This window comes from Podarcis raffonei, chromosome 9 (assembly GCF_027172205.1).
Source record: "Podarcis raffonei isolate rPodRaf1 chromosome 9, rPodRaf1.pri, whole genome shotgun sequence".
NCBI lineage: Eukaryota > Metazoa > Chordata > Lepidosauria > Squamata > Lacertidae > Podarcis > Podarcis raffonei.
In genome coordinates, this window is record NC_070610.1 from 20,165,319 (window position 1) to 20,183,913 (window position 18,595).

Here is an 18,595-nt window from a genome sequence, read left to right on the forward strand (position 1 = left end):
ATAAGTCATAACATCTGGAAGGCATCATGCAACTAGTGACGTCAGGAGGTTGTCAGATGTTTGCTGTTTTGTAGTGGTTTGTAATATTTGTTGAACAAGGGCTTTTACTAAGTTGATGTGTGAAGCATTTTAACACTTTCTCTTCAAGAAAGACTGGGAGATTTAACCAAGAAAGAGACTGACTTGGTGGGTGATGATATATTTTATATTGGCAAACACGTGTTCCCAAAGTCATGTTTGCCAAGAAAAAACAAATGTAGGAATACAGAGTGAAGGTTTAGAGGGGGCTCAGCAGCGGGGAGGAAGGGATGCTTCATGTACTGTATCTACATTCCACCTTCTAATTCCACAGAAATTCACAATTCCACAGAAATACAGAAGGCTAATGATGCCCCCCCACCCCACATGACCTCCTTCCAAAGGAAGTCAAACCTGGGTAAGTGTTGTGTCCCTGGAATTACTCTCAGACTTACTCTTAGGTTCATCATCATCATCATCATAGTAATAATAATATATTATTTATACCCTGAATATTCAGCTGGGTTTTCGCAGCCACTCTGGGCGGCTCCCAACAGATTAAAAACAGAATAAAACAGCAAATATTAAAAACATCCCTAAATAGGGCTGCCTTCAGATGCCTTCTAAAAGTCAGATAGTTGTTTATTTCCTTGACATCTGATGGGAGGGCATTCCACAGGGCGTGCGCCACCATCAAGGAGGCCCTCTGCCTGGTTCCCTGTAACCTCATCTCTCGCAGTGAGGGAACTGCCAGAAGGCCCTCAGAGCTGGATCACAGTGTCTGGGCAGAACGATGGGGGTGGAGACACTCCTTCAGGTATACTGGGCTGAGGTATTGGTACCAGACAGCTTGGCAGAAGCTTTATGAGAAAAGTGGGTGTTGAGAAAAAATTCAAAGGAATGCTCAGCAGATCCTCAACAAACACATTAAAATTGTATGGAGATGGACTAAGCATGGCTGCACATCTCTTGTAAGGCTTGGAACCTTAAAACTGGCTGTTCTGCGCTGTTTTCAATATATTTTAAAAAGTTGTTATATAATTGTGTCTAATTGTTGTCTCTTTTATTATAAGCTGTCTTGGGCATTTTTTGGGGGGATATGCATTCCACAAGTAAACATGCTGCTTATTTCTTGTGGTAGAACAGTGATGTCCTTCTCTTCTAAGCAATTGTTCATGCTTAACTCTATTAGCCAACTTTGTTATTCAAACACATAGCACATCCCCAGCACTGGCAAGGTTTCACGTTTTGCTCTTTGTAAAACTACGATTTGCCAATTGAAACGTCTTCTAGTGTTCAGGCAGCACTGTGTACCTAAAGTCTAACAGGTTATCTTCTGTCCCGTCAGGAATGCTCCTTCTTTAACTGAACCATGGAACAAACTGATTTTCACAAAGGGGTGGCCTCCAACATCCCTTCAAGCATTACCATCTGTAACCCTGCATAAAATGTAGCATTTGCAGTCTGCAGTCATATAAGGGGTGGCTGACTAAGGACAGAGGTACCATGCATGTGTATTCTTCCTTTAACAAATGTATACATGGGCATGGCATTCTTGTTAAGAATGCTTGTTATGAATTCTCTACCTGCCTTTAGGTTCCCCAAGCAGAAAAATTACATTGGGAGTGGACTTAAAATATAAATATGCAGAAATATAGATTACATCTGCAAAGACTGTGGTCCCTCATGCCCAACACAACCCCTTAAATATGTACTGTGGCCTCCTAAGTGCTCAAAACACACGCTCTGCTCCAAAAACAGGACACTTCTCAAGCAGGTCATCACACCTGGCTGGAAGGCTGTGTTTTACTTGGTAGGTGTAAAGTTGCACAGGCCAGATATACATTCCCAGAAGAGGGACAACTGGGCACTGCCCCAGGACAAATGCTAAGCCATTACTGACACTGCCAGAATAAACTTTTCAAATCAGGGTGTGATTAATGTGTTGTGTATACCTGATGTCATTTGCCAATGAAATTAATTAGCATGGTTGACTATGGACAGTGGCGCATTCTGGCTCTTGTGGGTTTCCTGCATAAATAAATTTGACGACATGCGTTAAATATGGTATTATAATAACTGTGTTTCCTGCCTCCCAATGCAAACATAGTTTCAAAGGGGTCATTTGTTCCTTCTATCCAGAATTCTAGGAAGTAATGAACAGCACAATTCTGTGAATACCTACTCAGAGATAAGTGTCCACAGAATTGCATGCAAGACTAAGTTAATATATGGTTCATAATGGATGGGCAGAATTTAGAGTGCAATCCTATACAGGTTTCAGAAATAAGTCTCATTACATTCTATAGGACTTAAGATTAGTAGGTATAGGATTGCAACTTTTTCTTGCACTGGCTTCTTGACACAACATAATGGATTGTTTTCTTGTGTTCTTGAAATAGAAAGCTTTGCTTTTGGACAACTATAGCTTATAGTGGCCTGGTTTGACACATTACAATAAACCACAGCTTAAAAACACACTACGGTTTAATGTAGGGGTCACCAACCTTTGTGGGTCCATGGCCAACCAGGGAAGTGCGTGACAACACACATACACCACAAGCAAATAAACATTACATCCTGTTTTCTTGACTAGAAAAGAATGCTTCCTTCAAACCTAATTTCCCTGTGGGCTGAATGTGCCTGTGCACATTTCAGGTTTAATGTGAAGCCTGCTGGTGACCACTGCTCAAAGGTGTCCATGGAACTAATGGGAGTTGGATCCACTTAGATCAAGGGTGGCTAATCTGTGGCCCACCAGATATTGTGGAACTCCAACACCCTTCAGTCCCAGCCAGAATGGCTAATGGTCAAAGATGGTCAAATTTTATGGAACCTGTAGTTTAGCCACCACCAAAGAGCTCCACAAAATTGTGGTAGATCATCTGCTCAACTTGCAGAAGGCTGAATCTCTAGGTAAGACTTGGAGAAACCCCTGGAGAGCTGTGGCCAGTCAGTGTCAAAAATACAGAGCAACATGGCTGGCTGGTCTGACATAGGCAGCTCCCTGTGTTTTCATTTCTCCCCCACTACTGCTGCTGCCTTCCATGGTTGGAAGAAGACAGATTCCAGCTTGTTGCATTGTCCAAACCTGGGGCTGTGGTTCACTTGTTCCTAAACAAACCATGAGTGGCAACCAAGATTTGTCCTTGGCTTACGGCTCATGGTTTGGTTGGGGAAAACAAACTACAGTGGTACCTTGTGTTAAGAACTTAATTCGTTCTGGAGGTCCGTTCTTAACCGGAAACTGTTCTTAACCTGACGTACCACTTTAGCTAATGGGGCCTCCTGCTGCTGCTGCACCGCCACCACACAATTTCTGTTCTCATCCTGAAGCAAAGTTCTTAACCCGAGGTACTATTTCTGGGTTAGTGGAGTCTGTAACCTGAAGCGTCTGTAGCCTGAAGCGTCTGTAACCCGAGGTACCACTGTACTGGTGTGACTCTGCTTTGTTTTGCTTATGGTGCAACTGCAAGAAGAGTAAGGGAGGAGTGCCATGAAAACTTTTAAGCGTCACACACCAGCTTGCATTAAACCATCGTTTGCTTTAAAACGATGGTTTAGTGTGATGTGTGAATTGGGTCATTCTATTACATTTCTTACATTACAAGTGTTTAAAAAAAATAACAGAAAATGACTAATATCTGTCCATCTAACCATTCTCCTTTCAGCCAGCCTTTAGCCATTTATGCTAGAGACTCATTAATAGTGTCCGTGATAAAGCAACAGCACTGCTGGTTGCATGGTGCTGTAGCTGCTAGTAGAAACGTCACATATCAGCCTTCAATTTAGAAGGGCAAGGGTTCTGAAAAAGAAAACATTCCAAGAGCCGAAGATAAACAGCATGAGACTCGCACCGCAACCTCTGCAAGAGAAAAATGTGAAGGAGTGTTGGAAAGCTCTGAAGAGTGACAGAGGGAATCTGACAAGTTTTTATTGCGAGTTGGTTCTGAAGATTCTCATTAAAGCTTGAGATCAGCCTCCTTGATAGGGAAGCTCCCCACTACTCCTACCCGCTGCCCTGTATGAAGGTCCTGCCCAGGCCTCACCAAGCTTTCCATGCCCCCTCCAAGCACATTGGCCCAGCGGCGTAGCGTGGGTTGTCAGCACCTGGGGCAAGGCAAGTAATTTGCGCCCCCTAACCCGGGGCAAGGCAAGTAATTTGCGCCCCCTAACCCGTGGATTTGCGCCCCCTAACCCTACAAATCTATGCCTATGAATGATGGTCCCTCTCTCTCTCTCTTTCTCATATTCCATTTGATTCCCATTTCCGCCGATCGATCCCCGAAGCTCTCACCCAGCGAAATTCATGCGTAATTACGCTTCGCCATCCCTAATCCTGCCGCTTCCACCGGGAAATCATGACGGTGCGTTTCTCCTCTCCAAACTTTCCCCGGCCCTTTGCCGGCCGGCGCAGCCCTTTTGGCTACGAGCTCCCCTCCTTCTCTGCCCGCTTCCGACCCCACCTCCCCGTCCAGCCTCCCTACCTCCTGAAAAAAGGCGACGGCGCCTAGCAGGACACCCCCGCGGCCATCGGAGAGAGGTGGGGCCGAGGGAGGCGAGCCAATGGGCGAGGCGGGGGTAGGTGGCCACGGGGGCGGGCGCTGCCGCAGTCCTCGGTGGGGCAAGGTAGGAGCAGGCGGAGGCTGGCCGGCCGCTCTGACAATAGGGGCGGGCCGAGGGCACGACGCGGCTGGGCCCTCTGGACTCGCGCCCCCCCCAGATGTTGCGCCCGGTGCGGCCGGCACCCCTGGCACCCCCCACGCTACGCCACTGCATTGGCCCCCTCTATGAGATTTCAATCTCCAGTCAAGTCAGCCTCTTCTTCATTCACAGCAGCTGAACCTCTGTAATGGGCAAATGCTCTTGAAAATATCTGATGGTTAATACAGGTGAGAAGATGTTTGGACCTAGAAACAGCTTGATTCTCTAACTCAGGTGTGGGCAACCTGTGGTTCTCCAGATGTTGCTGCACTCCAATTATCCCTAACCATTGGCCATGTTGGGAGTCCTCAGGAAGCTCCCAGGCTCCTCACCCCTACTCTAGCTGCAGGTTGGGTAGCAATGGCCAGTTCAGCATCTCTCTCTCTCTCTCCCTCTGTGTATGTTTGTGTGTGCTTGAAAGCTGGAGACGCCTGCAAAAATATCAGTTGCATCTGCTCTTAGTGTTATACATGTATAAATGCCATATATGCTGTTGGTGTACATTACTACTACTCATTTTAAAATATGGTTTCAGCTGAAGGAACATGGATACAGACTCTTCGTCTCTCATCAGTTCTGTATTATCACTGTGTCACCGTGACATCTTTGCTTGTGATAAGATGCTGGCACAGTTATTGCTGGATGTTTTCTTGTTATCATACAACACACTTTAGCCTAAACATGTATTTCTTACAGCATGAAAGTATTCTCCATAGTTTTGTGGTGAATCCTGCCTTAGTTCTCTTCTCAAAACAGTCGCAAGGGAATAAGAGCTTTTGATTTCTGTGTTGGCAGCTGCCTATAAAAAGTTCTCCAAATAAAGCTCTTACATGAATACTACAACCACTACAGTGGTACCTCAGGTTAAGAACTTAATTCATTCTGGAGGTCCGTTCTTAACCTGAAACTGTTCTTAACCTGAGGTACCACTTTAGCTAATGGCGCCTCCTGCTGCTGCTGCACTGCTGCCGCACGATTTCTGTTCTCATCCTGAAGCAAAGTTCTTAACCTAAGGTACTATTTCTGGGTTAGCGGAGTCTGTAACATGAAGCGTCTGTAACCTGAAGTTTCTGTAACTCGAGGTACCACTGTATTTAGAAGTTTTCTATACTTCTATACATGGCGAAGGCCTTGGAGATGTCACACCAAGCACTAATACAAAAGTCAACTTGAGCATATAGCATCGCTTGCATTTACAATCCGTAATCATAAGTCTTTTACCATTATCAAATCTTTTGCTAATCTTTTTACAGCCTTTATTGTATGCAGCCACAAGAGGCAGCGATGGCCACCAACCTGGATGGCTTTAAAAGAGGATTAGACAAATTCATGAAGGATAAAGCTATCAATAGCTACTAACCCTGATGGTGAAGTTCTGCCTCCAGGGTCTGAGTCGGTATGCTTCTGAGTACCAGTTGCTAGAACCAGAGTGTGCTTGCAGTTAGGTGCTGCCCGCATGCTTCCTATAGGCATCTGGTTGGACACCATGAGAACAGGCCGCTGGACTAGACGTGCTACTAGTCTGATCCAGCAGGCTCTTCTTACATTCTGTGTTCTTCTTATTGTTAAGAGCACTTAGTTCAAGGAGAAGCAACCTGTTTACCACAACTGGCATACAGGGAATGTGTCAGCTGAAGGTTGCTTTGCACCTGATGTTGCAATCGTGCTTGCCACAGCTACTCAAGTCTTTGCAAAAATAAACAGATAAGAGCGAGGTAGAGATATGAATCTCCATAACAAACACTGGGCATGCACCAGTGCATCAGAGTCAATCATGGTTCATTGACACGCGCACTTCTTGCATATCCCCAAATATTTGGAGATGTTCGTTTCTCTTTCACAGATGTAGCTGCACCAAACAAGATGGCTGTTAAGTGGCTGTGTACAGTTTCGTACAGGGGAGTGTTGCTGTGGGAGGAGGTGCTTCATCCTTTCATTTGTACCATTTTCCTGATCTAAATCACCCTCCTCCCAAAGCTGCTTTGGTGCCTGTATGCTTTTCCCTGTGTGCCAATTAGCAGCTTCAAGCAGGCATGGCCAAACTCGGCCCTCCAGCTGTTTTGGGACTACAACTCCCATCATCCCTAGCTAACAGGACCAGTGGTCAGGGATGATGGGAATTGTAGTCCCAAAACAGCTGGAGGGCCAGGTTTGGCCATGCCTGGCTTCATGGAACACTGGGGGGGGATATTTAGATTGGGAAAATGGTGTTTATGAAGAGCTAAGGACCTCGTCCTCCAATGCTATTCCCCAGCTCTGCTTCCTCAGTGTCTGCTTTAAGCCCCCCCCCTCAATATCTCAGATCTCCAAGCATTTCGTTTACTTTGGACTTGAGTGTGCAAGCTCCTAAGAACTTCTTGCCTCTAATGTATTTTTTGGAATAAACTTGCAAACTTGGAAAGGGATGTGGCAAACAGCCATTATAATTTAAAGGATTATACCTAGAAGTGTTTCATTTGAATGAAGCAAAGGGCACGTGTCTTTCTCTACCCATACTGAAAGTTGCACACAAGTTGTTGTTGTTGTTGTTGTTGTTTTAAAAAAGAGTAATCTTCTGGATCAAATGTGAGTTGTAGTCAAAAGGAAGATCCTGAACAAAGACAATGTTTTCTTGGCCTCCCTCCACAGCAAATGGTTTATAACTCCCAGGTCGAGCCAGTGTGAGATAGTAGCAGTCAGCGTCTTAGTCTTAGAATAGGAAAACCTGGATTCCAGTTGCTACTCAGCCATGAATCGTCTCCTAGCCTAGTTTCCCAAAGTGCAGATAAAACTAGAAATCCTACACACAGTGTTCTGAGCATCTTGGAGGAAAGGTAGAATAGAAATGAAATAGGATGTAGATTAAACAAATACCGTATTTTTCGCTCTATAAGACGCACCAGACCACAAGACGTATCTAGTTTTTGGAGGAGGAAAACAAGGAAAAAAATATTCTGAATCTCAGAAGCCAGAACAGCAAGAGGGATCACTGCGCAGTGAAAGCAGCAATCCCTCTTGCTGTTCTAGCTTCTGGGATTGCTGCGCAGCCTGCATTCGCTCCATAAGACGCACACACATTTCCCCTTACTTTTCAGGAGGGAAAAAGTGAGTCTTATAGAGCAAAAAATATGGTAAATATATTTGGATATATTTTAAGCATCATTATTTATACGCTAGAATGAGGATCAAGGGTGCTCCACTGGAAAATGACATATGACTATTCAGCTAAAGCAATCCAGGCATACTATTGTACCTGTCAACCTTAGATCATTGTCTGACTCTGGAAAATAAATGCTCACTACTTTTTTACAGCCTTCCAAAAGCTAATCTCTAAGCGGATTTTTTTTTTTAAGGAAAAAGAAAAACCTGTGACTGATCGTAAATGTCTGCCATCAAGAATATAAACATGTCCATCCTTATCAGTGTATTTTAAGAGGCATTGGAAGGCGGGGGGCGCTTGAGTTTCATTCCTGGCTTCTAGGAATGCAACAGTCTCAAGTAATATAATTAGCAGTCGTCCTTGCCTCTGATAGTTCTCAGCCTTAGAGGGGAAAAACGAAGGAAAGAAGAAATATATAGACACTGATGGTTGTTTTCTTTTGATAAAACCTCCCATGTTTTATAAGTATGTCACACCAGGTTCAAAGGCACAGATTACATGTGCAATTGCATATCTTCCTGCGTGTGAAGTGCAGAGTGGAAAGCAAGGAGCCAGGCTTGCTAGGAGAAGTGGTAAACGGGTGTTTTCAGAGGCTGGGCAGATATTCCTGGAAACCGTTGACATCAACAGCTAGTTAAAGTGAGCTGTGAACAGAACAGCTTTAACCCAGGGGTGGAATTCCAACTCAAGAGGATGGTAGGCCCCTACCTCTGACACATGGCAACCAAGACATTGTGTCCAATTCCGGCTGTTCGTGACCTGTCATTCAATATTTAGCAGGCAGGCCAAGACCCTTGGGGTCTCTTCCAACTCTACAATTCTTTGATAGGACATAAAATCTGAGGTTTTTCCAGTTCCTGCTGTGCTCTATTTATTGGGGATGTCTACATAATATTTTGGACAAAACAACTGAAACTGAGTTTTCTAAATATTTCAATAACCGAAAACAAGTCAAAGGTTATATTTACTGACGCCTCAAGATAATACCTAAGAATGGTGGGTCTGTCTTTTAAGATAAGTAGGAAGGCCAGACTCTCCCCCTTGGGCGATCCATTCACTCTACCTCTGGCTTAAATCAAGCATTTCATAGAATGCTGCCTAGTCAGGTGGGATGAAACACCAACATTGGATAAAAGGCCACCTAATAATGACAGTTGGGATGCAGGTGGCACTGTGGGTTAAACCACAGAGCCTAGGACTTGCTGATCAGAAGGTCGGCGGTTCGAATCCCTGCGACGGGGTGAGCTCCCGTTGCTCGGTCCCTGCTCCTGCCAACCTAGCAGTTTGAAAGCAAGTAGATAAATAGGTACCACTCCAGTGGGAAGGCAAACGGCATTTCCGTGCGCTGCTCTGGTTCGCCAGAAGCTGCTTAGTCATGCTGGCCACATGACCTGGAAGCTGTATGCCGGCTCCCTCGGCCAATAAGGCGAGATGAGCGCCGCAACCCCAGAGTCAGCCACTGGTCAGGGGCCCCTTTACCTTTTTAATAATGACAGTTAATATATAGTAACGTTTTCTGTGCTTCATCTTTGATTCTGCTAACTTAACGGCAACATCAAATTGTGCTTCGTGAATGTATAAATGCATATTATGGATGATGACTCAGGTCCTTGAGTTTTTCAATTTCCTTCTTGGGATGGCAGTGGAACCTGGATAGAGAGGTGGTTGATTGCTATCTGTCTTCAGGGGCAGGGGACAGGAGTGATGAAATGTAGGAAAAGTTGGGAGGAATCCCTCTTGTTTGGCTAGCATGTGTCCCTGAACTGTGGTATCTCCTCGCCGTCCCCACCAAAACTTATTGATTCTGCCTTGCTGAAATGTCACATTGACGAGGCTGAACGCTGTTTGTTGGGGGGTGGGAGTGATTGAAGTGCAGGAAAAGTGTGGTGGGTGAATGACAGGGTGGCTGCAGAAAGATATGGAAAGCAGCTACCTTAGGAAACCATGGGTGATAGAGAGGAGAGCTCAGAAAAGGGTACGCCAAGGAGAAAGCAGGGTTGCGACAACATGACATGCAAGGTCAAAAGCAGGCAGGCAGGCAAGATGAGAAATGGGGGTGCTGGATGCTGTGTGTTTAGGGCAGCCTGGATTTCCCCGATGTCGGCGGACTACAACTCCCATCAACCTCATCCAGGAATGATGGTACTTGTTGTCCAACAGCATCTGAGATTGGGACTCAAGGTTGAAGAAGCCTGGGTTAGGGAGCCAAGGCGTCACATGGTTACTGGGTTTCTGAGGTGGGGATTCTTGTCTGTTTCCCCACTGTCACTGCATTATTGAGATTCGGGCACATTAAAATGGAGTGGTGATGACGAGGGCTGAAAAAAATGTAGCAGGCTCTGTTGGCCACCAGCTCTCGAAAGCCAATGGGATGAGTGTATTGAGTTACTTTAAATGCCACTTTTTTCAGAGTAATTTACATATATATGTAAATATATGTATACGCACCACCATTTGGGGAGGGGAGAACTGATCTTCCTTAAAAAGCCTGAGCTCACTAGCTAGGATCCCACAGATATACAGCCCCCCCCCTTCTTGATCTATCATAATGACAAACTTTTTACTGCTCTGTTGGTTAGAGTATGCCAAGGTTGCAGTTCAGTCCCCAAGTGGGACAGCTGCATATTCCTGGGTTGGACTAGATGATCCTTAGGGTCCCTTTGAACTCTAGAATTCTATGATTCTATGACTTGGAGTTAACTGATCCCGTTGAAATCAACGAGGCTTCAGCCATGACAACCAACTTTTCACATTGATTTCAATGACATCCAAGTTCAGCTATCTTAGCCTCCTCCTCATAACATGAGCTATTGTTCCCCAGTCTTACAGCAGTTCCAGCCCCACTTCCACAGGTCCATTGGAAACTCACAATCTTACATGGCACTTCATAAGGGAGTGGGAACAAAAAAATTAAATAAGCATCTGGTCCTCAGTTGGCGAAAAATTTGGAAGAGTGAAAGCATTAGCACACAACTGCCGACCCTAATTTTAGAAATGGAGTTATAAGCCACACACTTAGAAGGAATGTTGAAAATCATTAAGATTCAAAAGCTCGTCTCATCCTTGTTGTGAGATTAAAAGACCTGTTTTACATTTCAAACTACATCAGATTTATGTTAATGTGATTGCCAAGTCCTCCCCACCACAAAGAATCCTGTGATTTATAGCTTGCCTCTTTTTTAGACCTCCCCCACCCAATTCCATTGTTCTAGCTCGGTCAATAGAGCATGAGACTCTTAATCTCAGGGCTGTGGGTCTGAGCCCCAAATTGGGCGAAAGGGTCAAGCATCGCAGGGGGTCGTACTAGAGGACCCTAGTGATGCCCTCTGCAAATCTATGATTCTATGATTTCTACAGCTAATGGCAGAAATGGTTTTCAAACTAACTTTAAGCCTATAGGGCAGATATGGCAACACATGCGCTTTAAGTAGCTTTGAGCAGGCACCTAGTAGGAAGGTTCTTTATGCGCCTGCCAAGGACTATGTTTGCAATGGATTTAAGCATTTCTTGCAACTTATTTTCGCAATCCAACTCTGTGGATCTCTATCGTAGAGGTGGACATTCAAAACATGTTCAGGTTGCAATCCTATCTACATCTACCATCAACTGGTTCAACGGGCAGCAGCCAGGTTGGTGGCTGGGATTCCATTTAGAACTCATATACCCTTGTTTTGAAATAGCTTCACTGGTTGCCACTTTTTTCCTGGGCCCAATTCAAGGTGCTCAGCGTCTGAAGCCCTAAATGGCCTAGACATCTGAAGGCAGCCCTGTCTAGGGAAGCTTTTAATGTTTGATGTATTACGGTATTTTAATATTTTGTTGGAAGCCGCCCAGAGTGGCTGGAGAAGCCCAGCCAGATGAGGGGTGGGGTGGGTATAAATAATAAATTATTATTATTAGGGTGAGTTGCCCATGGGGGCAAGGCTAGCTACTGCTGCGTGTCCCAGGGGAGCACCGCAACGAGCATCCCAGGGGCACGGCGTCTGTGGCAAGGGTCCCAGAGGGGCTGGATGGCAATGTCACCCCCCCAGGGATGACACCCAGGGCGGACCGCACCCCCTTCCTTTGCCAGTGTCTCCTGGTACTTCCACTAACCTCAGAAATTTGTGGCGGTTGCAGCCTGGGAAATGGCATTCTTTGTGGCAGCTCCTAGATTATGGAATTCCCTCCCCAGAGAGCTGAGTCGGGCACCTTCTTTATATAGTTTCTAACATACGTTGAAGAAAGACCTTTGACACCTGAGATAGGTGTTTTCAGGACTCGCCCTATTCCTGAGACTGTAATTTGTTTTAAACCCTTTTTAATATGGAATTTTAATTGGCTGCAACCTGTTCCGGGTTCTGTAACCTGCAGAAGGGTGGGGAATATATAATAATTATACCACCTATCGAGTAAGGTCCACTGAACTCAGACTGAACACTTCTAAGCAAACATGTCATTGAAAAGTAAGTTTAGAACAGGGGTGAGGAACCAGCATATCATGATTTGAGTTTTTGGGAGAAAACCATTTCAATTACATTACAATTGTATAATCCTAGCAAAATATTATTAGGGGTGGGCAGCTGAATCCACTCTCATCACCAGGCATAAAGCACTGCTATCAGATCATTTGTTCCATTTAACTTGCATTTGTTTGGCTGAAGATGAGCGGCTGAAATGCACCCTATAACATTCAGCAGACACTCCCTCCCGAATCAGGTGTGTTGCTTTGTTTTTCCTCTGTGACGCAGCCTGACAGCAAACTGCCTCCTCTCCAGGATAAGTGAAACCCAGTATAATCACAAACAGAGTGTTCTTATCCCCATCCTCATTTTCTAGATGCGCTAATTGACCCACTTTGCTTGGGATCATCAACGGCATCTTCACCCACCATGTGTGGGACCACACCCACCTTCTTCAGATTTTTCAAATGTTGTGGCAACTTTTAAAAAACTGAAATGAGCAGCAGTACAGCTTGCAAGTTAATTTCAGAAAGGTTAAGAAATAAAAAAACAAAAACAAGGTTACGATCTTCTTCTTAAGGGCACACAACAAACCAGCCTTGCCGTCTTAAGTACTGCAAACCAAAATAAGGTGGTCAAGGTGTTCCTAGTCCTCAGCACTGTCCTGGACCGCACGTGCTTGGACCACGAAGTAGGGACAGCCCCGCCAGAGAAAATGCCAGCAATTTTTCACCACCTTGCCAAAACACTAACACCTCCCCTTGGGTGAGGAAACAGCCCCTAAGGCAATCCCCAAAGCATGCCTAGGGAGCGGCCCAGGAGCCGGACTTCCCTGAAGGATAAAAATGCTTCACCTCACATTGCTGTGAAAGAAGCAGAGGGTATAAGCTTTGAAAACGGCTTGTTCTTTTTAACAGAAGAAAGAAGAAAATCACTATTGCAATCTTGTTCTGATGCAAAAATAATCAATAAGGCTCAGGGGGGAAAAGGGATGTGGAAATATATAATTTTGTTTGAGTGAGAGTGATGTTCTCTCTTATAGTCAATAGCACCTCCTTTCAATCTTTAGGGACACTTCCCCTGGGTGATTAAAATAGTTTCCAGTCACCCCCCCTCACCTGCCAGACGTCGGTCTCTTGTGGTCTTCCAAATAGCGTCCAAGGCTCTGGTCGTGGAATTTCTGATATGATCACTGAATGATCTCCTCAGAGGAGCTCTCAGTGGGTGGTGATCCATAATGCGGAGAAGAAAATGTCACGTCCACAACAGAAAAAGATACATCACCATCTTTCCAGTCGGGCCTCAGGAGAAAGGGACAGTCTCTGTTTAGCTATTTCCCGGATATTCTTTCCGTAAGGTGGGTCCATTGCTTAGGAAAGGTTTACCACCGGTCGTTCTCTCCCCCCCCCTTCAAGATTCAGGCATTGCAGTTCCCCTGCTGCAGACACAGGGAAGCGCAGAGACTGCAGCAGGCAACCTACTGGCAAGCCGCCAGAGTCAGGGCTGCTGCTGCCGCTCCTGCCCGCCACATCTGGAAAGGCTTACCAATGAGCTAATGAGATGATACTCTCATTTAGATCTGGAGCTTTAGCAGGGGGAATAGCCAGAGGTCTCAGGCTTCCTGGCTGAGGGAAACAAAACATGCTGGGCTCGTCGATTTCTCACACAAGCCCCACTCTGAAAGGCCTTTCTGCAAAAGCTGACAGTTCAGGTGATCTTTCATTTCCAAGGGGAGGTGGGCACTAAAACGAGATAGGAAGCGCCGGCCTTTTCCTGATTACAGCCTGTTTGTTTTGCTTCTCGTGGTCTCCCCCCACCTCCCTCTCTCCTTTCTTTCCACATGATTTGAAATGCCTCTCACAGTCTTCCAGGCTTGGGTCCTTTTTTCTGAAGCATCAGACTGCCTGGCAGTGCTGAGGGCCCCTCCACAGATGTCCTTTCCATGGCACCTTCATGATCTTTGCTCGCAGTGTGGCCATATGCAATCCAGCCTTCAACTACTGTTTGCACCCGCAAAAGTTTTGGGGTGGCCACACTGCTTCATTTCTATTATTTCTATTTATTAAAGTTATATCCAGTGCTGCTTTTTTTTTTAAAGGGTGGGGAAACTCACCACAAAGTTAGTTAGTTAGTTAGTTAGTTAGTTAGTTAGTTAGTTAGTTAGTTAGTTTATTGCAGGCTCAGTCACACTGCCACCCCCTGCCCCAGGGCAGTGGTTAAATGTAAGATGTGATGAATTAACCCAAGCAGACAATGATTACAGATATACGTGGATTTTTGGTTCAGGCATTGGGTGTATATTCATTCCAGCCCCAACCAGCCCCCCCAATAAAATTGTTTAATTTTCAAAAAGGTAAGGGAACCCCCTGCTTAACCCCCCCAAACACCCTGGTTATATCCATCACCTCCTTTCTGAGGTTGGACAAAAAGACCACCAAGGTTCCTTCCAGCTCTAGAATTCTATGATTCTATTGGGATATATTTATTTCTATTGATTACATTTATATCCTCACTTTCCTCCGAGGTAGCTCAAGGTGGCATACACACTTCTCTTTCTTCTACTTCCCATTTTATCCTCACAGCAACCATGTGAGGTAGGCCAGGCTGAGAGGCAGGGACTGGCCAAGGTCACCCAGTGGGGACTGGAACCCTGCTCTCCCAGGTCATAGTCCAGTACTCTAAACACTACACCATACTGGTATACTAGATGCACCGAAGGTCTGCTGAAGTATAGGGTACCTTTGCTATGGTCACTATGGACTGATTTATAGATGTGGGTGTTGTAGGCTGAAATGATGGTGTGAATTTGTCCATCTGTGGAAGCCCTAGATCTAGGGTTCGTGGGGAAGATTAGTGGAGAGGGTGGGTGCTCTGCACATGCTCAAAGGCTTTCCCCTCATTATTATTACTTCACATATCCTAAGGGTCAAACTCCATCTCCGAGCAAGCCAAGTTTCACCTATCAAATAAGGGACTGAAACAGAAAGGGCCATCTCTACTTGCAGTTGACACAAAGAATGGGCCTTATTCTGTGATAAACATGTAGTTTAAGGGAATGGGAAGGGAGAATGACTGGGAGGCAGAATATAAGTTCTGTGAGTGTACATATGCTCCAAATTTCCCTCCTTTGTTTAAAAATCCAATTAATTTATTTTCTTTTTCTTTTGGTGGGGAGAAACTTTAATGTGATTTGTCAGGATTATCTCACCATTCAGAAAACAAAATCTTATTTTCCCCTTAGCCTGGAAGGATTTTTAAAAAAAGCATTCTGAGCAAAACTGTATTTTTAATAAGCTTGCTAGCAAGCAAGCAAGCAAACTCACAGATGCAGAGTGGCCTTTTTGCCGCCCAGACGGTGAACCACAAGAGCAATATCCTAGTTACAGATGTCGCCTGCAATCCCTGATGACTGCATCGAGACAAAAGATAGAGTCAAGTCTTTGCAGCCTAATGAAAGTGCCTTTGCTTGCTTACCCCATGGAAATAATTCAAAAAAATAGTGCATCTCTCCAAAGGCAATATAATCCAATCACTCACTTTGATATAGCAGTAAAATGGATATGCCATCCATTGCTGCACATCAAGGCTTGATTATATTAGAGCCAAACCTGATATGCTACAGGGATCTACAAAGGAGATTGTATTAATATTGGTGCAGGTGGGGGCTTTTCAGATCTGGCCAACATCCCTTCTCCCTTCTCTCCCACTCCCATATCACTTTCCTGAATGAAGTCGTTCTCCAAAAGCTGTTGTTTGTCATTCCGGCGAAAACGTACACGTCACCAAAGCAGCATTTTAAAAACTTTCATTTCAGTAAATATCATTCATTGGCTACCAATGCCTAAACTACACGTAGAATTTTACAGGGTTCTGAATGAATAAAGTAAATAGATGAGTACCACAAAAAGATGGCTTCAGTTGTTCTTCTGTCACTCAGGATTGTTGGTGTTTAGTCGTTTAGTCGTGTCCGACTCCTCATGACCCCATGGACCAAAGCAAGCCAGGCACTCCTGTCTTCCACTGCCTCCCGCAGTTTGGTTAAACTCATGCTGGTAGCTTCGAGAACACTGTCCAACCATCTCGTCCTCTGTCGTCCCCTTCTCCTTGTGCCCTCCATCTTTCCCAACATCAGGGTCTTTTCCAGGGAGTCTTCTCTTCTCATGAGGTGGCCAAAGTATTGGAACCTCAGCTTCACGATCTGTCCTTCCAGTGAGCACTCAGGGCTGATTTCCTTAAGAATGGAGAGGTTTGATCTTCTTGCAGTCCATGGGACTCTCAAGAGTCTCCTCCAACACCATAATTCAAAAGCATCAATTCTTCGGCGATCAGCCTTCTTTATGGTCCAGCTCTCACTACCATATATCACTACTGGGAAAACCAGTAGTCACTCAGGATAGCGAACCACAAAAACAGGAGCAAGGAAACTCAGGTGTGGGGGCAAAATGTGGCCCTCAAGGCTTCTCCGTCGGGCCCTCTGAATTTTACCCAGGCCACACGCCTCACAGGTCCTTCTTGAGAAGGTTTTCTGTTTTGCATGGCTGGATTGTGGCCTTAAATTCTGATAACACTTTTTGGTTGCCTATGTTATAAAACCCCTTCATGGATCACTGCCTTGCCGTGGCGAAGGGTCTTGAAGAACTCAGAGAAGCTATGAACTACGCCGAGCAGGGCACACAAGATGAACAGGTCATAGTGGAGAGTTTTGACCAAACGTGATCCACCTGGAGGAGGAACCGGCAAGCCACTCCAGTATCCTTGCCAAGAAAACTCCATGGACAAAGACAACAGGCATATAAAAGTTATGACGCTGGAAGATGAGCCCCTCAGGTCGGAAGGCGTCCAACATGCTACTGGGGAAGAGCGGAGGGCAAGTACAAGTAGATCCAGAGCTAATGAAGCGGCTGGGCCAAAGCCGAAAGGACGCTCAGTTGTGGATATGCCTGGAAGCGAAAGGAAAGTCCAATGCTGTAAAGACCAAACTGCGGGAGGTAGTGGAGGACAGAGGTGCCTGGCGTGCTCTGGTCCATGGGGTCACGAAGAGTCGGACACGACTAAACGACTAAACAACAACATGTTATAAAAAGACCCCTGCTCCTTTATCCCTTAAGGGGTATCCAAGAGCCCGCATAGAGTCCTTATGTAGGTTCTCTATCGGTAGGAGAAAATAACAGAGGCCAACCAGAGAATATTGAGAAGGAAAGCAGCTAGTAAGCCTGATCTTTATTAAACTGTTGCAACAGGGTGCTCATTGAGAGGCAGGAGGGGATTCAGAACAATGGTCTGCAAGCCCTTATACAGACTTTTGATGTATCCAGAGACCCCCCCCAAAACATCATACGTACATCACAGAAGGAGGTGGGCTACAGCAGAAAAACATCGCAGGCAGGGGTCTACAGCAGAAATCCTGTTTGCTAGGATATCTGTTAATGGTCACTGATTGCCTGGCCTGGGCAGCCTGGCCATTCTTTTGTGATGGTAAATACTTCAATTCCTGAATCGAGGTCACAGGCTCACCCTATTCACCCCACACAAGTACACCCTTAAGACAGGTAAGCAAAAGACAATGGAGAGGCTTTCCCATTTCCTTCCTCCTTGCAGAGAAATATTTGAGGCCACTGGGAAAGTCAAAATGACTTGAGGATTGTTCTCCTGTACTATTTTAGACACATGGTTTATATAGCTACATATGCATTTGCCTTGTAAATTCATGAATGTTTATTTTATATTTGGGACCTTAGAATTCTTATAACACCCAGATGGAGGACAGAGAGGAGTATGCAGTTTCGCAACATATCACAAGTCAGGGTCATAAAGGACCTTCATGTCAACAGGCAAATTTTACACATGTTTACTCTATTGATCAGGTCCCAGGTACAGTTTGCACTGACAATAAATGGCAGCAATCGTTAAAATAGTATACTGTAGTTCTATGGTGTTTTTAAAACTATTTTTAAAGTGGGTGCAGAAATACCCACGTTGTATCTATAGTATTCTATCAATTTTGGTTTCCTCTGTTTTTCATTTTTCCCATCTTAAGTTCACTACCCATTTTCACATTAGTTTGCAATATTTGTTGCAAAAATTTGTTGCAAAAGTCCTCATTAAAATTCTACGGCATTTTAGTGTGAATTTCTCCCAATGTACACATTATTGCACACATGTTTTCCTAATATACACATTTTACAAAGCAATTTCCCCTAATATGATGCATTTTTATACATTGCTTTCTCTAAAACATGCATTTTAAGACACACTTTCCCCTAGTATATGCATTGTCCTACCGTTACTTGGC

The 18,595-nt window shown here is 45.0% G+C and overlaps 1 protein-coding gene across 2 annotated transcripts in view; it reads right to left on the reverse strand.

Annotated features, from left to right (window-relative positions):
* The window catches only part of DLC1 (DLC1 Rho GTPase activating protein), a 123,428-nt gene extending 109,639 nt beyond the window's left edge, over positions 1-13,789 (reverse strand). The window contains exon 1 of one of the 2 annotated variants that reach the window (XM_053404320.1): positions 13,422-13,789. In XM_053404320.1, coding sequence (XP_053260295.1) covers positions 13,422-13,539 — 118 coding nt within the window. In that variant the 5' untranslated portion in view covers positions 13,540-13,789. The remainder of the gene's footprint in view (positions 1-13,421) is intronic. The other variant, XM_053404321.1, reaches the window with a different exon arrangement.
* Between the last annotated feature and the right edge of the window lie 4,806 nt (positions 13,790-18,595).